Raw genomic sequence first — 25,850 nt, 5'->3', positions numbered from 1 at the left:
TCACATGGCCAAGCCATCTCAAGTGCCGCTGACTCAGTCGGGTGTATAAGCTGGGGATGTTGGCCGCCTCGAGGACTTCGGTGTTGGAGATACGGTCCTGTCACCTGATGCCAAGGATTCTCAGGAGGCAGCGAAGATGGAATGAATTGAGACATCGCTCTTGGCTGACATACATTGTCCAGGCCTCGTTGCCGTAGAGCAAGGTACTGAGGACACCGGCTTGATACACGCGGACTTTTGTGTTCCGTGTCAGTGCGCCATTTTCCCACACTCTCTTGGCCAGTCTGGACATAGCAGTGGAAGCCTTTCCCATGCGCTTTTTTATTTCTGCATCGAGACACAGGTTACTGGTGATAGTTGAGCCTAGGTAGGTGAGCTCTTGAACCACTTCCAGAGCGTGGTCGCCGATATTGATGGATGGAGCATTTCTGACGTCCTGTCCCATGATGTTCGTTTTCTTGAGGCTGATGGTTAGGCCAAATTCGTTGCAGGCAGCCGCAAACCTGTCGATGAGATTCTGCAGACACTCTTCAGTGTGAGATGTTAATGCAGTATCGTCAGCAAAGAGAAGTTCTCTGATGAGGACTTTACGTACTTTGGTCTTCGCTCTTAGATGGGCAAGGTTGAACAACCTGCCACCTGATCTTGCGTGGAGGAAAATTCCTTCTTCTGAAGACTTGAATGCATGAGAGAGCAGCAGGGAGAAGAAAATCCTAAACAGTGTAGATGCGAGAACACAGCCCTGTTTCACACCACTCAAGCTAGGAAAGGGGGCTGATGAGGCGCCGCTATGCTGAATTGTGCCTTTCATATCGTCATGGAATGAGGCACAATTCAGCATAGCGGCGCCTCATCAGACCCCTTTCCTATCCTGAGTGGCGTGAAACAGGGGTGTGTTCTCGCACCTACACTGTTTGGGATTTTCTTGAAACAGCATGGTCAATGCTCACAATTCTCCAACACAGCCAGCACCAGAGCAAGAAACTCAAAATGCCACTGAACCTGAGCTGAAAAGGTCATCGCAAATTTCTTCAGCTCTCCTTCAGTCCTGCCTCAAGACTCCCATTTGGACACTGCATTGGAACTCACTTCAAAAATGTATTACATTAATTAAAAACCACTGAAATTCTTCAGTTCAGGGCTCTTAGATATTCAGTTGGCTTTAAGTATTACCCCTAGTAACTAAAATTCTTTACTTAATTGTTGGAACTTAAAGATTCAATGTAACATTACTGTGAAATTCCATAAATATGACCTAACTAAGGTCTGTTAACTTAAGGAATCTCTGGAATGCTTACTGTTTCCAGTAGCAAGATCCATTTTTCCAGCAACTGCAATGTATGTTACTGTAGTGCTGTACTAAATGCAGTTACAGCTGCTCAAAGTCCTGAATTCCAATGGCGGCCCTAGCAACGATAGGGAGAGGTTAAGTCAATAAAATGGAGTTTTAAAAAAGAACCAACATGAGTTTAGAAATGGTTCAGCCTCAGTTTGGACATCAAACAAGTAAAATTTTAGTGAGTTTATATTATGGCATATAGTTCTTTCAAATATAAGAATATCAAAGCACTATTCTACAGATATTGCTTTGGCAATAATCCACTTTTGTTACCATTTTCACTACTGTTAAATAGCATGTTGGATTCATTGCTTTGGCTTTGTTGGAATATTTATGTCATGAAGAGTTAGACAATTATTGTTGATCAATGAAACAAACCATATTAGAACAGCAGTAAATGAACCAGTCAGACAAATCATCTACATTATGAAGCTAGTGTCACAAAATTGAAAAACATTCTTAGAGTAATTATCTATTTCTTATTTTGAGAAGTAGTTGCCAGTGACATTGGAGAATGAATGTCTTTATCCCAAAGCAGTTACAAGGAAAATATTTGGAGAACTTTATAAAAATTTTTGGCTGTACAAATGATCTGTTTTAAAATGTATGTAGATATCATGACTATTTTTGATGCTAAGAGTTCCCTCCATGGACTCGGACAATCAGTATGTGATGGGGAAAGCTTTGGAGCTATTATTTAAACATGATCCTTTTCCTTTAAGAAATCTAAACTATTTCAATGAATATCTATAAAGGATACAGCTGCTGCTTTCTATAAACGCCTCACAATCCAGCATGGAGATTGCTGAACTTTAGCTTTTTACAAGAGGTAACTATGAGTGAAGTATCATGATCTGGATCTTCGGCCATTGCTTTTAAAACTTCTTCATTAGCTACCTTCTCACTTAGAAGCCACAGACTACACAATTCTTTCCCAGTTGCAGTGTGAGTGGTAATGAGTAATCAATTTTGCCACACTCATGCAATGCACATCATGAATAATTTGCTACCAAGTCCAGACAATATTATATTTGTAATAAAATTACAGCATGTGGCATTAGGTTTGTTCCAATTTCATTTTAACTGATATCAATACTAAGACAGTGCTGGTTCCTGTCAATCAACTAGCAAAGCTCACAATGCCCAAGACAGATGATAAAGATCTGAGACAGATGAAATAGAACCAAAGAAAGTTTTACATTGAGCTACAATACAGGGCCTAAGTAGACAACTGAAGCTGAAACCAAGAACATGCAGAACCAAAAGAGGTGCCATTGTCCTTGATAGATTGCATGAAAGATTGCATGAAATATTGTAAGAATTATTATATTATTTACCTGCAAATCTGGCTTCCAGCTCTTCGCTCTTATTTGGTATAATATAATTATTTGAAGGCACAAATGTGCAACATGGACAATGTAGACTTATCTTAAATCCAAGGTTTCTGTCTGCAAAACACAAAACATTGAATACTTTAATGCACAGCATAATGCACATTTTACAAACCAAAATTGATACTGGCAAAAATATTCTTTTGGACAATATTGCCATTTAAACGAAAGTGAAAACCACAAAATTTTACCTCGATGGAGCAGCCATTCATTAACTGTCTCAGTAACGTCAAAGGACAGCCATTCCCCTTCAGTTCTTGTTCGTACTACTTTACTGTCAATATACCGCTGAGTTGGAGATGAAGGTTCTTTAGATTTTAGAATCTGAGAAGAAGAATGCAATGATGGTAAGTCCTTCTGACTACATCAATGTCAAACAAATACTGCTCCTTTTACCTGAGAAAGGGACAGAATGTTTCTACTAATCAGAATTTTGATGCAGATATCAATGGAGTGGCAATAGATGGATGCTGGAAAACTGATAGCCAGCATCCCTTAGTGAGGTGATGGTAGAACACTTCTTCTGACAATGGATGCTGTATGTGGCAGAGGAACTCGGTCACAAAACTGGCTTGTGCACGGAAGGAAACCAAAAGAAACCTTTTTATAGAACTAAATCGAATCTTGGAGGCACTCAGAATAAGAGATCTAAGGCCTACACTAGAAAGGGCCCTCAACTAACCTCATCGTGCCTTTGAATATCAAATCCTAAAACATGATTGGAAAGCAGGGCAGGAATGAGATTCTGAGCCAATAATTGAAATCCTATCCAAAGAATAGTTTTAACACAATGGGTAGTGAAAAACTGAAATTAATGCTGCCAAAGGACTATGGCTGTTGGGCCAATTTAAATTTTAATGACTAAGATCATAGATTATTAGGTCATGGTACTGAGGGATATCGAGAAATGGGATGGAGGTACAGATAAACCATGATCTAATTGAATGTTCCTGTTCACCTATCCGCCACCCACTAGAATATGACTGAGCAAAGATTGAACTTAGGGCTCGGACTTTGATTTATTTATTGGTTGGATTTATTTATTTTCCCATTGAGGTGACCCAGTTTCCTCAGGACATCCCAAGCTCTAATATGCTTGGCTCAGTTTGGATTGAATTGCATCATGGTACATATCCTCAATATCAAGTCCCTTCCTGGTGATAGGACTCCTGTCCTCCGCCATGAATCAAGAACAGAGTGGAACTATGGCCTTACATATTTCCGAACTTTTTATTCAAGTTGTCCAGTAAATGCTCAAGGCATACCAGTGAAGGTCAAATATAAAAATCCATGTGTACATTGAAGATTTTCGTACTTTGCATCTCCCACTTGGATTGCAATCCTGGCTTTATAAAAGGTCACACAACTGTGTTTGGAGTTTACAGGTAACATTTATATCGCTACCGTCTTGAATATAGTCATAGGAGACCTTTCAAGATGATACAACAACTACCAGTCTACTTGGTGAGACAATCTTTGGAAACCACATACAAAATGTACTTTACTAAGAAATCAGATATTAATAGGGTGCTTTGTATAGCTTCTCTATTAGAAAGAGTTGTAAGCAATGTGCATTACATCACAGATCATGGTATATCAGATAATGTTATATTGAAGGATGACATATCAAAGATGAATAGGACCCATCTCTTTCTAATTTTACTAGCTGTAGTCCAGCTGTATTCTTTAACAATCTCAACAGGTTTCCACTGTTTACCATTTGCAGCAAAATTGTAAACATGTGTAAAAGGAATACATTTATAAATCAGTATAAACAGTAACATATTCCTCTGTCATCCTCTGTACATTATTCAAAGTTGAAGTACTCTTTACACAGGAGGAAAAGCTACTGTTGCTGACAACTGCAGGACAGATAGCTCACTTCTTTTCAGATCTCTTTACTGCAACCTTTCCTTTCCTGGAGAGCGTACAAGCAATAAGGCAGAACCCAGCTATCAAATTAAAAGCATCATCAGGCCAACATGAGCACTAAGGTCCCACAACATGATTGGATATTTTCATTTTGGACAGGGCCAACTATTAGTCTGCATCTGAATCTGCTGTTTTACTGAGAAGCCAGGATAAGCAGACACTTGGGCTGAATTTTCAGGCCTCGCCAACATTGGGAACCGAGGCAGATTGGCATGACAATTATGAGGCCTGCTAGCATGCTGGCTTCCCGACCCCCTTCCCAGCATCAGCCAGCGGGTTTGGGGCTGGGAAGGCCACCTGCCTTCACGAGGGAGGCAGGCAATTTGACTCATTTAGAGCCTTAGTAAAAGTAGGTAATGGAGGTCGACTGGGATTTTCCAGTCAGCCTCCAATTTCCCGATGCAACGGGGGCAGATCAACTGCCTGGAGGTGGGTGCCCAGCAGCAGGCCAGAATGCCAGCCCTCCTGGCAGGACTACAGGCCATCTCTGCCTGCCTGGGTGGAACTACAGCCAAAGGCCAGCCTGTAGAGGGAAGGAATTCCCGCCCCCCCGCCCACCCCCCCCCCCGGCTGCTTTCTATATTTTTAATGAAAGTTTTTAAAAAGTGGCTGAGAGGGCACCTTTTATTGAAATACCCCCCAGTTACTTACCTTGTACTGCAGCTGGGTGCTTCTCTGAAGTTGGAAGGTCTTTGATTGGCCCTCCAGCTTTGAGAACCCACCCGCCACCCTTAATTGGATAGGGAAGCTGTCTCCAAGCCAATTAAATGCTCATCCACATGAAAATCTCGACTTTAATCAGTTTCTCACAGGTGGAGGATTTGGGACCCGAAAACAGTCCCAACGTCTGTTTTCTGCCTCAGTGGGGAAAACTCAGTCCTCCTCGTCTGACAGTCCACTTTATGGATTAAATTCTTTGTTATTTTTTAATCTTTGCAGGCAGTTTTTTTTTTAAAAAGATGTTTCTCGGCTGTTCATAATATCATGATGCAAACACTGATTTTTTCCAGGCAATGGTAACTTACACAGATACTGAATGACAATTCCTCTGAGGAGAAATAGTGCAACCTCTGGGTTAGGGGGAAAAAAGTGCCATTTCAAGGATTTTACTCTGTCTGGGAAACAAATTAATCCTGAGCAAAGTACTTCTCACTGACTCACTTGCAAAAAACAATATTACTTGTTCCCTAATCAAGGGCACAAAATTACATTGAACGTTAGTGAGTTTTTGCTCAGGATACAGTACAGCAGCAATTACTTATTTAGAATATTATCAACGTGACATGAATTTTTTTTTAGTAAAGTTGCTACTGGAGGTTTTCCTTCTGGCATTGAATAGAAATTTTCCAGGACTGAGAGAATTTACAGTTAATTATTTCAAAGCTAATTGCCAATTATTTGTGTTGTGGTCCTGAAACCTTTTGCATGCATCAAGGGCAAAATAGTTTCTTTTCAAGAGATCGCCACTGCGGTGCACAATATTTGGATGGAATGGCACTGATTCCACAGGGGTTCCAGTCTACTGCTAGAACTTCAATGGGAGACTGGCAGAACTCAACGAAGAACTGCTTGCACTGGGTTTCTGCTATTTCAGGGAATTTCCAGCCTACCTTGTAAGGAGTGTAGCTTCCACCTTCCTTTACAAAGCAAAAGTTGTCAGGAAGGGGTGGGGTTGCAGCAAGAGATGGGGCACTCTGCAGCAGGAGTTTCCACTTTGCCAGCTCATTCTGTATCCTATCTAACAGTGCAGGCTGCTATGTCAAGTGAAATAAGGCGCACTGGCTTTTAGATAGGCATATTTATAAAATGGGCCCAATGGGGGTCAGCACAGGAACACATTCATGGGTATAATCCCAGCATAATCACTGGTATCACATAATCCCAGCATAATCACTAGGATCACATCCTGTGACCAATGGCAGTTCACAATGAAAATTCTCCTCCCTTTATTTCAGCAATCATATTTAAAATATCTTGAACTCCCTCACTCTCTCAAAAATGTCAGAATCCTTTTTCATCAATATTGTTTGTAAATTATTATTTCTATTTTTGCCCCTTGCAGTTTCCCCACAATATGCCCTTTTCCATTGATCTGCCAATGCCACCCTGAAATCTGGATGCCAGGAGGTGCCAGAGATCATGGCAATTGAGGTGTGATGGACAAGAAATTCACACTAAATGTACCATTATGGTTGTCTTAAAATAGTCAATTTCCTGTGGCATGGAATCAAGACTGAGTTTAGTATTCAGGCTTAGAAATATTAAAGGATGGGAGATAATTGGACCTAGGCAGGGGCTGGAGGAGGAGGGATGAAGGTGAGTAAGGAAGACAGAGGAAGAGGTGAGTGGAGAACATGGGAAGGAGGAGGAGGAGGATGGGGAAGAGGAGAGAGAAGGAAGATGTAAGATGGACAATGGAGAGGACAGATAATGGCAGTGGTGCTGATTATGAGCGGAGATAGGAAAAATGCTTGTTCAAATTAAATCAACTGGGATGGAACAAAGGCAAAGGAATAACTAATTTACTTCTCAAAAACTTAAAGGCTACGAAGGGCAATGAAGAGCATCCATTCGTTGGTCAATGGATCTGGATGTTCAATCCAATGGCTACCAAATACTATGAAGGGAGAGTACTAAATTGGCACAGTTGTAGCCTGCTGTACTAACAGGTCACATAACTTGACCCTCAGAGTGCCACCAACAAGCATAATGCCAACTTAATGTTCCAGTATCTCACCATTTGTAATGGTATATAGCTAAATATATAATCGCTTAAAACACTTGCTTCATCAAAACTGGTAACAATTTAAAGTTCTGAGTCATCCAAGTATGCCACAGAATCAGTTGGGCATGGTCACAATAATTCTGGGGACAGGGATGAGGATATGCTGTTGTGTGTCTCCTTTATCTTGTGCTTCACAAAGGTTCTCGTTTTAGACTTAACTCAGAAATAAGCTAAAAAGCAAGCATTGGCCACAATCATGAACTTCCTTACATTTGAAACTACTTTAAATTCTCCTGTGTTTATTTCTCCCTTACACTTGAGCAAATTGAATGGCTAAACCCTTTGAAGACAGGACATTGTCACTGAGCATCAATATCATTCCACTGGCTTCTGCATGTGTCCAGTGAGCCACCTATGTCATGGATTATACTGTGCAACCACTGGCACTAGAAATTGTGGGCTTCTCCAAGCTGATGCAAATGTTTACTTTGACCCCTGAAAGGCTATTTAGGACCTTTAAAGTGGATGGACTTGAAAAAACACCAATGAATGTAAAGAGTTAATACAGTGATTCTCGAGATCTGTTAATAGAAGAAAAACGTGACTTCAGTGTAAGCTTGGCTTTATTTCAGCAAGCATTGCATTTGGTATATATCGGTCAACACTAAGTGCTGGCGTAGCAAGATTTATGTTGCCAGTACCTCCCCACGCCTGCCTTGCTTACCCTGTTCTAAATGTTTCGCCACCCAGTGCTATCTTCAGTTGACCAGGAAGAAAAAAAACCCTTTATTTTAAGCCTTAGGTCATTTTTATCTCTCTATCTCACACTCTGGCTCTGTACTTTCCCTTCTTCACATGAAGAGATGGAGAAACATACTGAAGCACACTTAAAGTACAAGTCAAATAATGAAATATTCAACTAACAACTGATTCGGCATTTTTTTGGAAATTGAGAAAAACATCTGGTAGGCAGACAGTGTCTGCTGCAGGACCAGTCCAACAAACCACGATCCATTTTCTTATTCAAGAATGGTAAATAGAATATCTGTACATGCAGCTGATGACTAAAGCAACAATTTTAAAGGAAGTACAGAATTCTTTTCTGGTTCCAGTTTTTCTTCCATTCACTTTTCCACTTTCCATTTCCTCTCCCACAGTCTGTTCCAGTTAAGCAAAATGGACAAGTTCACACACATGCATATGGGCAAGTATAGCATCTTTTTCTTAAATGTTCCTCTTTATTTTTTTTTAAATAGCTTTGTGCAGGAGAATATGGAGAGAGGAAAAGGAAAAGTAAAATGTTCTTGGAAGGAGTAAAATGATAGTGCTGGCAATGTGATAGGAGAGAACCCACTGAGTTTTTTCTTCAAATGCATTTTAGTCCATTTATTATAGTTTCCATTATTGAATTTGTTCTCTGATCTAAAAAAAATATTCTGCAAGTTTCCTGCGAGACAGCAGAACAATGGACTGGCACCGAGATGTGTGGAATGTATGTGTAAAATAAATCTTTAATCCATCTCAGAGGCACAGGTGTTTGGTAACAGATTATACATTTAACATAATGTGACAGCCTTAACTGGTAGTTCAAGAGCAAGATGTTAGAGAAAGGGAATAGAAGCCCCCTCGTGGCAGTAGGATACAGGCTGGCACCAAATATTAAAAGCTTGCTTCCACCACAGAGAAGTCAGATAGTGTGAATAATAGTCCTCAGGCTCCAGACAGTTGCCAAAAGACTAGGTGATTTGGAGAGCAGGCATCATCAATAGATCACTTCGCAGCAAAGGAGGCCTCCATCACTGGCTCAGAATGGGAAAATACAAGTATTTAAATAAACTAGATCATCACACAAACCAGAGGTTACACCTCTAATAACATCTGAATATCTGCTTAGTATCCTCCCAGATGTAGAGAAAATAATCACAACACAGAGCTTTCAGCTTTACATGTTGCTTTATTAATATGCCTCACTCCCAGTTTGCAGGATAATATGTAGCAAAGGAAGTCCAAGCCAAGGATCAAAAAAATGAAATGATCTAAATATAGATTTTGAAAATGTGTGGATATGCTGAGATTAGAGAAGATTTACAGGATTTCATTCATTTCAAATTTGTGCTAAAGAGAATAAAGGAGAGATTTGAATTTGTAACTTTAAATGGATCCAAAAGAGAAATAATGTACTGAACCATTATGTACAGAAATAGAAATTCAGGTATTTGGAGATGAAGACAGACACCACAAACTATTATCTTAATTCATTACCACAGTGTTTAATATTTTTCCTTTCAGTATTCATTTTTGTATTTAAAGGTCACATGTTTTTACATTTACTAACTGCAAAAATGTTGTTATTGGCCTCCAGCTCTATTACTTTTGGCAATAAGTAGACTATGGGAACAGGAAAGCGATATTACAGTATTAGAAAGGCTTGATGGTTGGTATTAAGACAGAGCCTGCGTCGTGCTTTCCATTAATGTCAATAGGTTCTGAAGTAATCTCTGGAATTGTTTGAATAAAAAAAAAACAGCTCACACACAGGCTGTTGCACCATTGTTAAAGGAAAATAATTAGAAGATAAGAAAGCAGATTCCATTTTTTGCAGAGTGTTACACAGCGGATATTGCACGTCAAGCATAGTGTACAGAAAATATCCCAAAAGATACCTCTAAAAGGCAAGAAAATCATGAAGGACTTTCACCCCAATTTTCTCCCCCCTTCAAGATGCTGACTTAAATTGCAGCTCAGTTCATGTGCATCATCGACGCTCCAGGACCTCACCCAGCCGATGATATTTTTCATGGTTAAAGTTAAATAGTGTCGGCAGGCTACGTGACACCCTGGGGAGAAGAGAGAGGCATCAACCCAAGTCCAAACCTGTTTTTATTCAACTTCCTAGTGCATGCACTTTTCAAATTTCACTGAAAGTACTTTCTTATGAAAAAGCAAAGTAATTTAGCTTTCCATGCAGGAGCAGAATAAAGTGTGAAAGGATTCCAACTGTGATGACAGTTGGCGTTTGTAGGAAGGAGGAAAGGAGATAGGGAGGAGGAGCCAAACTCTTGATGCTTACTAGTATGGTTGCAAAGTCATCCTACAGCCATGCACCATAGCGGCCCAGACCACACACACACACACACATTATAAACAAAACTATCAGTGCCTGAGTACAAGTCATTCGCTACAAGATAATGGATACCTGCAAGTGAATTATTAGGTGCTCCTGTTCCTCCTAAGCTCCAAGTTCACCAGGCTGCACACACCTCCTATTTTCTATACCGTGCTGTGTTGAAATCACGACCCATCACACTTTCTCCTTAACTCATTCTTTCCCAGGGAATCAAACCTGTTGAACTCATTACAACCCACAATCTTCCCTTCCTCTTTTGATCTACAAGCTATTTAAATCTGATCTTGGTATCACTTATCCACTGACTTATTTTGTATTCTCTCCTACTCTTTTCAGCCTTGGCACTGTCCACATTTATAGGCCTTGCTTTGCAAAAGAAACATAAATCTAATCCAGGAGTTTAGTCGACATCATAAAGGACCTGTGCAAAGGCCCTCTGAACCCAAGGATTTAATAGTCGCTTTAAACCTGTTAACTGGTATTGGTTATTTATAATGCATGACAGAGAATAATCATTTACTCTAAAGATTGTTCTGCCAGTTTTCTCTTCTTACCCCAAATCTCCAGAAGCAGTGATGCTAGGGCACTAACACACATTCATGTACAAATCTGGCAGGTGACTGTTGACGATAGACTCAATCACAGCCAAGTCTGATCATATCCTCACAGTCACAGATACTCCCAGAAGAGATCACTGAGCAGTAAGGGGATTAACTTTCCCGTCCTTGACTCAATATGCTGACACTAACTGCGGCGATAACATTCAGCCGATATCAGCTACCTCATCATAATCCACTTGCCTTGGGACCCTCCTGGTCAGTATGATTCAGTGCCATACCAGAAAATACATTGAAGTACTGAGCTACTAGAAAGCTGTAACACTAACATTTATTATTGTAATATATGTACAATATAATTGTACATTATATATTTCTATAATATATTGTAATAAATTATAATTTTTAATACATTTTAAAAATCATTGCTGACTTAAATAAATGTCATGGGCTCTCCTTGGAAGGAAAGAACATACAATACACTGTAGATATTATAAAAGTAATTCCTTAGATATTTCAGTCAAAGCCATGCTGTCTGTAAAGTACATGCGTATGTTTGACACGGGTAATATCTTGGGTCGTTAGTGAAATCATATTTTTCAAGTAAATAAACAGATTGGATAGAAACCGTTTCCATTCAAGATGGATTGCCTGCGACAATACAATTCTGTTTAATGTTCAATTGTATATTCTGCAATCCAACCCCTGCACCAACTTGTATATTGTAGGCAGATAGCATCGCCATTAAAGAAATCCCCTGATGCAGAATTAAAACCAGTTAGGAGAATAAAGGATGGAAATTAAGAAGTAATTTTATTCAAAGCTTCAGCAGTGTAAGAGATAAAAACAAAGTCATGGGACTGAATTTCAGCACTTGCATTTTATAAACTGGCTTTTACCTCCATATGGACAGTGTAGCCAATAGAAACTTAGGTGATAGGTTGAGAGATTAGTTTTAAAGTGAAAAAAAGTGTTGATAGGGAAGTGGATAGTGAAACAGGTTAGACACGTGTCTGTTACCTCGAGGACCTAAAGCTTCTCGAGTGTTGTTGGAGCTGCACTCATCCAGGCAAGCGAAGAGTATTCCAACACACTCGTGACTTGTGCCTTCGAGATGATGGACGGGCTTTGGGGAGTCAGGAGGTAGGTTACTCGCCACAGAAATCCCAGCCTCTGACCTGCTCTTGTAACCACAGTATTTATATGGCTAGTCTAGTTAAGTTTCTGGTCAATGCTAACCCCCAGGATGTTGATGGTGGGGGATTCAGCGATGCTAATGCCATTAAATGTCGAGGGGAGATGGTTAGCGTTGTATGATCGCCTTAAGAGTGATGTCCCTTTAAGAACTTAGTATGCTAGTGAGCTAGGTACCAGGATGTGGTCATGTGACTAGAATCTATAGTCACTCTGCAACTGCAAAACCCTAGACAAAGGTTCTGGAAATAGTTTGCTCTATATTGTATATCCAGTTTAAGCTGTTGATAAATCTTCTAGAACTCTTCAAGGAACTAGAATCCACGTACCTCATTGTGTTGCTTAAGATAACACAACTGAACCTATGATATGGTGGCAGCGGTGGTGAAAATATAAGATATAAGCTTGAAGACCACAGGTAAAACAGCAAACAAAATTTAACAGTTGTACAGCAAACAAAAGAGAAAATTCAAAGCAACAAGTGATGAAACTTTAAAACAAGGACCTGAAAAGAGTGAAAGAAAGCTTTAGAAGGCTGAGAACCATAGAACGGAAGCATGGCTGAAGGGCAAGTGATCGGGTGAGTCATTGTGCCGATGATCAAGAAATCTCGGTCAAAAAAAAACCTTGAAGATTTTTGTAAAAAAATTCATTTTCTAAAGGCTCCATGTGAGCCAGAGAAAAATAAAGGGGAAAACCCTGAAAAACGTGCGAACTAAAAAAAAACAGCGGACCAGCAGTGGCAGGACTACCAGCGTGTAAGGACCTCAACATTGTGACTATCCACAAGGTCACTAAGGTACCCATTACAGCAGAAGAGACCAAGGGTACCTGCATTGAGTCAGTCCATGATCTACAACAAATGTACCAGGACAGGTTCGATGCCGTAGGAGATTTCTAAGGCGATGCCGTACTGCACCTCAGAGAGGATGCAATTCTATCAGTCAACCCACCCCAGAAAGTGCAGTGTGCACATACAAGAAAAGCTTAAACACAAGTTGAATGACATGGAACGTAATGGCGTGCATCATCACACAGACTGGCGCAGCTCAATTACGTGTGTATTATAGAAGGATGGAGCAATCAGGGTATGTCTAGATCTGAGGCATCTAAACCTCTCCCTAAAGAGATGCCCTCACAAGATTCCAACTCTAGAGGAATTGAATCCCAAGTTCACAGGAGCCAAATTCTTCTCCAAGTTGGATGCTAAACAGAGATATTTGTCAGTACAACTAACTAAGGAATCTCAGGAAGTCACCACCTTCAGAACATCATTTGGACGATATTGCTTCCAGAGACTACCCTTCGGCTTATCTGTCAGTCAAGATCCGTTTCAGCAGCATATGGACAAAACTATAGAAAACATGCCTGGCTGCATATGCATTGCCGATGACATTGTGGTAATGGACAAAACCAAAAAGAGCATGATCAAAATCTTCATTCACTGATGGCAGTAGCTTGCTGCATAGGGCTCGTGTTTAACAGCAAGAAGTGCCAGGTGAATGCAAGTCAGATCAATTTCTTTGGCTCCAACTATTCAGGTTGCGGAATCCGTCAAGACCCAGGTAAAGTCAAAGATATAAGGCATATGCCTACTCCACAAGACAAAGATCTACAGAGATGTCTTGGATTTTTCAATTTTTTGGCACCATACATTCCAAATTTTTCTGACAAAGCATCATCACAGAGAGCTCTTAAAGAAAGACATACCATATGTATGGCAGGAGGACCATCACTAGATGTTGGAGTCTCTCAAACAAGCATTGCCAGCAGAAACCTGTACACTGCAGTACTATGATCTAAGGAAGACGACAATCCTGGAAGTTGACACCTCACAGAAAGGGCTAGGAGTGTACATCCTACAGGATGGCAAACTAATTGCATTCGGATCCAAATGTTTATCCTCAGCACAATCCAATTACTCAAACATACAATGTGAAACACTTGCTCTGGTGTTGGATTCACAAGGTTCCACACCTATCTGTTTTGTAAGCAGTTCACTGTGGAAACTGACCACAAACCACTGGAGATGATCTGGCACAAACCATTGACAAGCGCACCATCTCGACTACAGCGACTCTTAGTGAAATTACAGGGGTACAACTTAGACGTCTGCTACAAACCAGGTACCAAAATGGTCACCTCAGATACGCGGAGCAGATTGCCAAATCTGAACAAGAATGAAGTCCCACTGGATCTACAAGTAGACAGCATGGACATCAAGGTAGAAGATATGCTCAAAATCGATTTGTTGCATTTTGGTCAGCACAAATGTGACCCATTGCAATAAGAAACAGCCAATGACCCACAACTGAAGGCCCTACGGAGAGTCATTATAGAAGGTTGGCCTGATACGATAAAAGAGGTGCCAGAAACCCTCGGATGCTTTTGGCCTTATGGCGATGAACTCGATATCTTGAGAGATGTCTTCAAAGGAAAACAAGTAATTGTGCCCAAAGCTCTCAGACAGGACATCATGTCACAACTTCACTGAGGCCATATGGGCATAGTGTGAATGAGACTGGCATGAGACACTGTTTATTGGCCAGGGATCAACAGTGACATCGAAAGGTTAGATGAGGATGTACGAGGCATACCAGAGCCATCAGCCACAACAATGAAAGAACCTCTACACCCTCACGAGATTCCGTCAGTCCCTTGATCCAAAATCACCACTGATCTACTTTCCATGAATGGAATGACTTTATCTTAGTCACCGATAACTTCTCCAAATTTCCAACTGTCAGACAGGTAAAAGACACTTCAAGCACGCTCGTCACAGACACTGAGTTCCATATTCAGTCTATTCGGTGCACCTGAAGAAATTATTTCTGGCAATGGACCACAGTATACAGGCAAACCTTTCAGGGATATGTGTGCCAAATGGGGTGTAAACCATGTGACATTCTCACAGCATTACCCTAGATCCAATGGTCTTGCCGAGCGAATGGTTTGTACAGTTAAATTGCTTATTCTGAAGTGGAGGACAATGGAACAGGATTTTTGTGTTGCCGTGCTACACCTCAGAGTTCCACCTATCGATATGGGCTTACTGTCACCAGCAGAGATCATGTTTGGCAGAAAAGTGAGAAAGATTCTGCCAAGCCATTATCTGTCCAAATTCTCCGAGGTACAGGGGACACTGTTGGAAAAACAAGGAAGAATGAAGATTGTGCATGACCGACATGCAGGGGCAGAACTACCTCAACTACATGTCGGACAAAAGGTCAGGGTCATACACCCCACAATGAGAACATGGTTATCTGCAGAGGTTTCCAAAGTATGCAGTAAGCCTAGGTTGTACAAGGTTACAACATCTAATGGAGCAGTGTTCAGGAGGAACCAAAGCCAATTAAGAGAAGTGCGCAATACTCCAATTGCACACAGCGGACTCGAAAGAACACAATCCAAGGATGAGGGTGTGATGGAACAACAGGACAACCACCAACACATTGACAACATGTCTGCAAACCAAAAATAGCCAAGCGTAAAATCCACATCCCCAGAATGTTATACCATAACAAGATCTGGAAGAGTAGTCAAACCACCAAAACGATATATGGACTCTGTTTCTGCACTCATAAATGTCGCAATCCTTATCCTTGTAAATTTTATAATCTCTATCCCGTATGACTAATTTTGATATTATCCAATTTTATATGTTTTTACTTGCAGCATATGAGACATCTTTGGAAAGAAAGGGGATGTTGTATAATCGCTTTAAAAGTGATATCCCTTTAAGAACTCAGTATGCTAATGAGCTAAGTATCAGGATGTAGTCATGTGATGAGAAACTATAACACCCTAGACAAAGGTTCTGTATATACTTTGTTTTGTATATACTAGTTTAGCTGTTAATAAACCTTCTAGAGATCTTCAACAAACTGGAATCCACGTACCTCGTTCTGATGGTTAAGATAACACAACAAAAACCATGACAGTTAGATTTTCCCTTGTTGGAGATGGTCATTGCCTGGCACTTGTGTGTCACAAATGTTACTTGCCACTTATCAGCCTAAACCTGAATGTTGTCCAGGTCTTTCTGCATGTGGACACAGACTGCTTCAGTAGCTGAGGAGTCATGAATGGTGCTGAACATTGTGCAATCATCAGCAAAGATCCCCACTTCTGACCTTATGATCAAGGGAAGGTCATTGATGAAGCAGCTGAAGTTGGTTTGGCCTAAGACACTATCCTGAGAAAGTCCTGCAGCGATGTCCTGGGGCTTAAATGTTTGACCTCCAACAACCAGAACCATCTTCCTTTGTACCAGGTCTGATTCCAACCAGTGGACAGTTTTCTCCTGATTCCCATTGACTTCAACTTTTCCAGGGCTCCTTGATGCCAAACTCAGTCAAATGCTGCCTCTTTCAGTGTTTTACTGAGTCATACAAAGGCTTTTGACTTCAGGGGATGGGTGGTTCTCTTTTTTTTTCCTGATTGAGGGGGAGGATTCTTTGCTAATCTCCCCTTTGTCCTCTGGGACACTCATGCCTGCAGGTATTTGTGCAGACTCCACTGCACTCCCCTGTGGCACTTTGACTAGGTGAGGCATCACCCTCATGGTTTCCCTAGGGGTCTTTCTTTGTCTCTGCAGGTTCCTGTAAATGCTGTTAGCAACTCTGGTGGGGTGCTTCTAGTGTCTGCATTTGCATAGGAGGATGTGGGGTCTAACATTTCACATTTTTCGGGGTTGGCTGACCGGACAGTAGGGGTTTTCATCCGGGATTCCTCCCAGACTACCGTTAACCTACCCTCTTGGTCACTTTTTCCCCTTCCCTTTCTAAACTTTTGCCAGCCTTGTGCCTACCTATCCCCTTTTGTTCTCGGCAGGGGTCCCTTACAGTTCACCAGCCCTCTGCTGGAGGGTCCTCCTAACACCAGTACAGGACCTAGGGGTGCAGGTTTCACTGTAGGTTGGGGTTTCCCCTCAACCTGGCACATGTGTCAACTCCTGCAGTACTCCACCACATGTTTGTGGAGTTTTGGCCAGTCAAACTGTTTTATGCGGACTTTGGTCTTTCGTATACCGGCATGAACAGCCACTGGCATCTCGTGGGTCCTTCTTAATATTTCTCTCTGGTACCTCTGTGGCACCACTAACTGGTGAACTATTGTCTGCTCCTTGCTCTCAGGTCTGTGAGGAGAACTCCATTTCCTCATCAGTACCTCATCCTTTAAATAGTAGCAATCAGGGACTCCCCTCTGCTTCAATTTCAGACTGGGCAGCCTGTGCTAACTCTTGCAATACTTGGTCAGCTCACTGAGCCTCAGCTAGGGAAAAATTATTTAATGCACTCCCTGGGTTTTCGAACTTCCTGAAAAAGTCTTGGACAGACAGACCTCATGGTCATCTGCCTGCAGTGCCAATTCAGTCTCCTCTGGGGGAGCTGGTTTGATCATGGACTGATTCATTACACATTCAGGGGAACTGCAGGGGACCATCTCCTGCCACTCCCCTGTCTCTGACCTCCTGCAGTCTTTCCTTCACTACTGTGGGGGTTACCACCTTGACCCCTGCCAGGTCATTACCTAGGAGCAGGTCAACCCCATCCACAGGCAAACTAGGGACAATCCCCATGGTCACCGGTCCCAAAACTAGGCCGCCCTCCAGGTGCACCCCTGGTGTACAGGTACAGGCATACACTGCCCTCAAAACCATTCACCACCATTCTGGTGTTCACTGGACTCTCTGGGGGAAAGGTCAGGCCTTTTCCCAGTAAAAAAGAGATCTAGTGGCTCCTGTGTCCCTGAGAATTACTATGGGCTTGCTTGCCCCACTCGAGGGGCATGGGGTTACTTTCCCTTCAACCACAAAACCCTGATAACCTTCAGGAATCCTATTAACTTTTCCTGCACCTGGATCTCACTCTTACTGCAGTTAAAGCCGCAGCTTATTCTGCTGTGCTTTCCATCAGGGTCCTTTCTCCTTCACTGAGCGGGTGTGCCCTGATTAACCCTACAGGCTTTCCCTGTAGTTTCCAACAGTCAGCTTTTAGATGAGCTGTCTTATTACAACGGAAGCACACAGGACTCCAGGTCTCACTCCTGCTCACAGCACCTTCCATTTTGGCTAGAGGATAATAAGGAGGGCCCCTGGGTCTCCTGCTTTTCTTTCTCTCCCAGGACTGCTTGGGCTCCAATTACCTTCCCACCCTTTGTCCTTTTCAGATTTATGGGGGTGACGATGAAAAGTTTTCCCCTGGGAAACCGACTTATAAATTAAAACAAACTCATCAGCCTGAACGGCTGCTTGCCGAGCTCTCTCAAGCCGCTGCTCCCCTACATGGGTCTTTATGGAGAATGGGACAGTGTTTTTAAATTCCTCTAACAGAATTACTTCTCTGAGATTCTCATAGCTGAGCTGTACTTTAACAGCCCTCAGTCACTGGTCAAAAGTCAGCTGCTTACTTCTTTCAAACTCCAGATAAGTTTGATCAACTTGCTTCTTGAGGGTTCTAAACTTTTGGCAATAGGCTTCGGGTACTAATTCATATGCCCCGAGGATAGCATTTTTTGTCAGTTCATAATTTGATGAACTCTCATCAGGCAACAGGGAATAAACCTCATTGGCTTTTCCAGTTAGCTTGCTTTCTAATAAAAGAGGCCAAGTCTCAACTGGCCATTTTAGCTGCCTTGCCAGTTTCTCAAAAGACACAAAAAATGTTTCTACATCTCCCTCATTGAATTTTGGGATTAGTTGAGATAGTTTTAACAATTCTGTACCCAACCCTGAATTACGCTTCTCCATATTTGCTATGCTTTCACTGGGGTTACTCTTCCACCCCCTAATTAACTCAATCCGCTTCAGGCCTCTCTCTTTGCATTCCTTACGGAACGTTCTTTCTCTTTCTCACTCCTCCCTCTCGGTCCTCACATTCCTTCTGGAAGGCCCTTTTTTCTCCCTCTCCTGCCTCTCTCTCTCTCTTTCCCTTTCTTCAAATTCAACTTTCCTCTATTCCAATTGTATCTTTGCTAACAATACCCCGTCAGAGACTGCTTCAAACCCTGTTTCTGCTTCTTCAGATTCAAGGGAAAAATGGTTGGCCACTAGCCTTAGGAGTTCAGACTTTCTAGCCTTGGCATGGACAGTGATACCACACTACTCAGCCATTTTTCTCATCTCCTCCATAGACAGTGCTTTTAACTTATCCCAAGTTACTTCACCCTGGCTTGGTGAGCTACTAGCTTCAGTTGCAGACATGTTAGAATTCAAGCACACATAACCACAAGAAAACCTGTATTGAAATCTTGCTCTTTTTTGATGGGAAGCCAAATTGTTCCCAACCTCCAATTTCTCTCGTTTGTCTGTGGGTCAAATCCTGGACGGTAGCCCCCAAATTTCTGTTACGACCAGGTGAGAAAGGGGTCTAGGGTTCCCTCTCAGCCTTTACCTGGTCTTACTGGAACAGGGTTTAATTTTAAACACTTTTTTTTTTAGCTCCCACTTAGTGAATCCTTGTTCACTGCTTTCCAATTATAAGGCAAAGAAACTAGCCAGACAGGTTTTCTTAGGTTTAAAGAAAAAAGATTGAATGGTATTAAACTTAAACTCTAATTTGGTTAATGCCTACGGATATGCGACACGCCCACGCTAGCATGCATACGTGATACACACATGGAGAGAGACAGAAAAGAGCAGAAGTAATAAAGTGGAAAAGTTTGAGGAAATATCTGAAGATGGTTTAGGTTACTGTTCTTCGAGCTCACTGTAAAGCCCTTGATTGTAGGTAGGTCTTGCTTTTTGTTGGGGCCCAGTATTCTTCTTACACCTTGTTCGAGGTAGGAGACTTTTCTCCTAAAGTTCACGTGTCCTCAGTGGGTCCAGAGGCGTGTGTGAGAAAGAGATGGAAGCAGACAGGAGAGGTCTTCTCACTCCAGGAGCAAACAGTCTTTCTTAGTTCAAAGACTCTGTGGCTAGTTCAAAAAACCTTGGACCAGCCAGTTAATTATGTGACCAGCTGGTTTACCAGTCCTGGCTTTTGTGGATTGTATCACCTTAGCAGTCTCTGGAATGCTCTTCCTTGCACCTTCAATGTCTGGTGATCAAAATCCATTGTAGGTTGAATGTGTCTGGGAATGGTCCTTTTGTCTCCACAAACACTGTCTGTTAGTATGCAAATGTTTTTCAGCTAAGTGCCTGGCAGCCCTTGTAACAGGCCTTCTCTTCTTCCCAGCAAGTTTAAAATCAATGTTCATATGAAAATTAATATGCCTCATTCTTGGCAGGTGGGGGCCTGCATGACAGTAGCAATAGTGTTTGACTGGTTGTGTTAAAAATATTTGTAAGCAACACATGCACTGCAGGGTCCTAAGACATATATACATTTCCTGATATCTGACATCCAGAAGAAATTAAGTTTCTCTTATTTCTAAGACTGAATGATTCCAGTGGGGGTCTGAGAGCAGATTACATATCTGCCTTCTCAACTGGGGTGGTGCCAGTCATGAGCTTCACACTTTAACTGTTCTTCCTCTCTGTAATCTCCCACTTTTGTGGCTGGATATCCTTTCTTCATGAAACCACATACTGGGAAGTGAGAATCTAAATTCTTTCACCGTTGTTACAGTAACAATAAATACATTCATTCAGACTTATCTCTGCAACCTTCCTGATTGTAGAACACCCAGCACGTTCTAGACCTGGAATTTATTTTTGTGCCAAAAAAAATGTATTTATTTATTCAAACAATGTTATGAACGAAGAATTTTCCCAGAACTCGAACTGCTTCTTTAATTCTATCATATTCAGCATTAGAAATTAAAGTTTTACTCCCTCTCCTGATCTGATATGTATACACATTAGTGAACATTGAATAATTCAGTTCTTCAATAGTTAAATCATTTTGGCATATTCACTTAAACACCATAGCCATGTATGAATATTTGTGGCCGCTTGTGCATACAAAAAGTTTGCCTTCCGAGAGTACAACAGAGCCAATTTTTTCCCCCGATGTGAATGGCGTTCCTGGCATTTCATTCTTACAACGCATAAGGACATGGTCTCACAGGACCTGGAACGCAGCTCAGAAAACAAATGTAGAGCTGTTGAAATGAAAGTCACAACAAGAGTGAACCAAATTTTCTTTCATGCAAAGTCTTCTTCTGCCCTTAACATAGAAAGAAATGCATGAGGAGAGTGCACACTTAGGGAACTCTTCTGCCTGACCTCCTTTCTTGTCTGCTCTATAAACAGTGCCTCCAAATTGGATATATGCAGCACGGCAAAACTTTTTAACTGTGCACTTGAGAATCTTCATGGTGACATTTACATAGGAAGAATTTGAAATCGTTCTGCTCATTGAAAGTGAGAACATCTTATGAAAGCAGTGAAAATTGTTTTTTAGGCATTAATTCCTAGGACTGGACATTTAGCCCCCAGTGGGGCCTGGAACAGAGACGCTGGCCTGCAAGCCAGTTCCCATTTTCCCAGTGGCAGGATGGTGAGACAGCAGGGCTACGTGCTGCGATTACAGCTTGTAACAGTCACTTAAGGCCAATTGAAGGAGGCCAACTGGAATTTTCCAGTAGATCTCCAGGTTCCCAGAGGCGGCGAGGTCAGTTTAGCTGGCTGGAGGTGGCCTCCCAATGCCAGACCAGGGGCCAGCACTCTAGGCAGGCTCAGAGGCCTCCTAGACTGCCTGTGTTCAGTAGCATCCACAGACCGCACTGTACAGGGGATTTCCCCCCCCCCCCCGCCACAGTGATACTCAGGCTACAAAGGCAATTTTTTATTTAAATTTTTAAAAAGCTGGAGAGAGGGCGCCTCCATTTTGAATTCTCCCCTCTCTTACTTAGCTGCCATGGCTTCCTGCTTCTGCTTTCAAGCTGGAAGGCCTCTTCCAAGAGCCCACCCACCATCCTTAATTGGATGAGGATCCCGCCCTCTAGCCGTTAATTGGCCACTACGGGGAAAATCACAATGAGTGACTGCTTTCTAAACAGTGCCAGCATCTGACCTACTTTTGAGCATGATGACGGGGTTCAAAAGCCCGCAGGGAAAATCCAGCCCCTGGTGTATGGAATTAGAGGCAAATATAAGTTACTGATTGACAATATTATGGCTTGAAAAGAATATACAAAAACTACGAGCCAGTGGGACCAGCAGCTATTAAATGTCATAGGTTCAAAGCACTCCCCTGCCAGTGTCATAGCAACTCTTTTACTGTAGATATTAGACACACAAGTGTTCCTCACATGTGGGGACATGGTTCAGCTAAACATAGGTTTGTAGGATTCACTTATATTTTGATCAGCTGCCTGTGCTGCGTCCCTCCCTTCCACCAGCCCACCAGGCAAAGTTTCCTTTAATGCTCCCCTGCCCTTGCCCCGAATTCACATCTTTCTCTAGTTTCTGTCCTATCTCCTCTCATGCACCTTTTGAGCTCATTTTGTCCATGAGTCCCACCTCCTGCTCCCTCGATCCTATTCCCACTGATCTGCTGACCACCTAACTTCCCCTTCTGCTCCCCATGTTAGCTAATATTGTTAAAGGTTCTCTCTCGTCAGGTGTTCGCCCTCTCTCCTTTAAAACTGCTGTCATCAACCCTCTCCTAAAAAAAAAACAGCCCTTGACCCTACCATGCTTGCAATCTACCATCCCATCTCCAATCTCCCTTTCCTCTCCAAGGTCCTTGAACATGTCGCCTCCCAAATCTGTTCCCATCTTTACTGGAACTCCATGTTTGAATCCCTCAAATCAGGTTTCTCCCTGCCACAGTTCTAAAACAGCTCTGATCAAAGTCACAATGAAATCCCATGTGACTGTGGCAAAGATAAACTATCCTTGTCCTTCTTGACCAGTCTGTAGCCTTTAACTTGGTTGATCACACGATCCTCCTCCAAATGCCTCTCCACTGTGGTCCTGCTGGGTGGGACTGCTCACACCTGGTTCCATTCTTATCTATCTAATCATAGCCAGAGAATCATTTGCAATGGATTCTCTACTTGCTCCTGCACCATTACCTCTGGAGTCCCCCAAGGATCTATCTTTGTCTGTCTGCCTGCCCGCCCCCCCCCTCCTATTTGTCATCGTGTTAGTTTTCACATGTATGTTGAGGACACCCAGCTCTACCTCACCACCACCTCTCTCGACTCCTCCACTGTTGCTTAATTATCAGACTGCTTATCCAACATCCAGTATTGGATAAGCAGGAATGTCCTCCTGTAAAATATTGGGAAGACTGAAGCCATTGTATTTGGTCCCCAAACTCCGTTCCCTAGCTACAGAGTCCATCCCTCTTCCTGGCAACAGTCTGAGATTAAAACAGTCTGGTCACAACCTTGGTGTCACATTTGACCCCCGAGGTGAGCTTCTGACCTTATCTTCGCACCATCACTAAGACCGCCTATTTCCACCTCCATAACATCGCCCAACTTTGCCTCTTTCTCAGTTCATCTGCTGCTGAAACTCTCATTCGTGCCTTCATTACATCTAGACTTGACTATTCCAATGCACTCCTGGCTGGTCTCCCACCTTCTACCCTCTGTAAACTTGAGGTCATCCAAAACTCTGCTGCCCATGTCTTAACTCGACCAAGTCCCATTCCCCCATCACCCCTGTGTTTGGCTTCTGGTCAAATAACCTCTTAATTTTAAAATTCTCATCCTTGTTTTCTGTAATCTCCTCCAGAGCCACAACTCAGATCTCTCAGCTCTGCTAATTCGGACCTCTTGAGCAACCCGATTTTAATCATTCCACCATTGGTTGCCACATCTTCAGTTGCCTAGGCTCTAAGCTCTGCAATACCCTCCCTACACCTCGTTACCTTGTTTTCCTTCTTTAAGGCAATCCTTAAAATCCACTCTTTGACAAAGCTTTTGGTCAGCTGACCTAACATCTACTTGTGTGGCTCGGTGACATTTTGTTTTATAATGCTTCTGTGAAGCATCTTCAGATGTTTTATTACATTAAAGGCGCTATATAAATAGAAGTTGGTGTTATTGATTCTCACTGCCCTGTTGTTAAATATGTTAAATCTTTGTCTAGTGGACTAATTAAAAATCTAATTCTTGCAGTCATCAAGCACTAGGGAAAGAACAGAAATAGCAGGCTTTGCCAACTGAAAAGATTACCTGCTGCTCCCTTGTAGTCATTACTACATTCAGTGAAACAGACAGAGGCACATGAACATACACTGGTGCAATGAAAATAAACTGATGTTATGCATGTGCAAAATGGACAATAGAAATTGTGAATTCTCTCACTATACTGTGCTTCGTTTTAAATGGGCATTTGAAACCCAACTTAAGTCAAAAATCACTATCAGCACAAATTGGCAACCTAACTAAAAATAAACATAAAAATGGTTTGTGTAAAAATGTGCAGAGCTGACAGGGCCTTTTTCCATTTCTGCAGAAGTTATTCTAACAAAAACATAATCAACCCTAAAAATCCAAAAAAAAAAAAAAAAATCACAGTTTAGTTCTACTGTGCTGAGCCAAGAATCCATTTTTAATAGTTTGCACTTTATGGCTGCTGTCAATGAGACTGGTTTATGTTCTCCAATTTTCTTCTCATTTCTCTCCTGAAGGTGTCAACACACGCTGGGATTTCACAGACACCTGCTATCCTCCAGAATCTCACCAAAGCAGTCATTCTTAAAGTGTAACCTCAAGCAATAAGTATCAGCAGGTTTTCCAACTGTAAAAGCATCAGAGTAGAGCTTGATTCCAATGTCTGCACACACACACTTTCCAGTAGGATCACTCATCTGGGTGCAGGATCCTGGATGATTTTGTTTTGCTCTAACCTGAGATAGTGAGGCCAAATCGAGTGTCCCAAAATGCTTCCATGGCCAGCTAACTCAGCACAGGTCAGGGATTGAACCTAGGGCACTTCTTAACCTTTATGGTTTGATACCACAGTGTGGTGTATCGGAGAGATTGAGGGAGAGCAACATGTTTAAATAATTTTTGCACATGAAATTAGCTGGCTATAATTGCTCAATTGAGAAACCCCATAACAAAAAAGCCACTACTTTCGATTCAACTCATTCTTTTGCTGCCTCTGTGTTGGCTACATCACACTATTTCATTGAAAACTAGAGCAAGAATTTTGCCCTCCTGGGGTGGGGGGGGGGGGGGGGAACGAGTATGGAGGCAGGCGGGCGCATAAATTCATGCTGCCAGCTTGCAGGCAGTGGTTAGCACCGCAGCCTCACAGTTCCAGCGACCCGGGTTCAATTCTGGGTACTGCCTGTGTGGAGTTTGCAAGTTCTCCCTGTGTCTGCATGGGTTTTCACCGGGAGCTCCGGTTTCCTCCCACAGCCAAAAGACTTGCAGGTTGGTAAGTAAATTGGCCATTATAAATTGCCCCTAGTGTAGGTAGGTGGTAGGGAAATATAGGGACAGGTGGGGATGTGGTAGGAATGTGGGATTAGTGTAGGATTAGTATAAATGGGTGGTTGATGGCCGGCACAGACTCGGTGGGCCGAAGGGCCTGTTTCAGTGCTGTATCTCTAAATAAATAAAAATAAATAAAAATCCCGCCCCCAGGCCATTTTCCCAGCTGCGGGATGGTAGTCAGCAGGGTTACCTTTCCACAAGTGGTGGGTAGCTAATTAAGGGTATTTAAAGGCCTATT

The 25,850-nt window shown here is 42.2% G+C and overlaps 1 protein-coding gene across 1 annotated transcript in view; it reads right to left on the bottom strand.

The window, feature by feature from the left end:
• Positions 1 to 25,850, bottom strand: part of tgfb2 (transforming growth factor, beta 2) — an 89,308-nt gene that overhangs the window by 28,881 nt on the left and 34,577 nt on the right. The window contains exons 3-4 of the mRNA XM_068045064.1: positions 2,922 to 3,054; positions 2,677 to 2,787 (exon numbers count right to left, since the gene is read on the bottom strand). Of these exons, the coding sequence (XP_067901165.1) occupies positions 2,677 to 2,787; positions 2,922 to 3,054 (244 nt within the window). The remainder of the gene's footprint in view (positions 1 to 2,676; positions 2,788 to 2,921; positions 3,055 to 25,850) is intronic.

This window comes from Heterodontus francisci, chromosome 13, assembly GCF_036365525.1.
Source record: "Heterodontus francisci isolate sHetFra1 chromosome 13, sHetFra1.hap1, whole genome shotgun sequence".
In the NCBI taxonomy this organism is placed as follows: domain Eukaryota; kingdom Metazoa; phylum Chordata; class Chondrichthyes; order Heterodontiformes; family Heterodontidae; genus Heterodontus; species Heterodontus francisci.
This window is presented reverse-complemented; position numbering and strand designations above follow the sequence as displayed.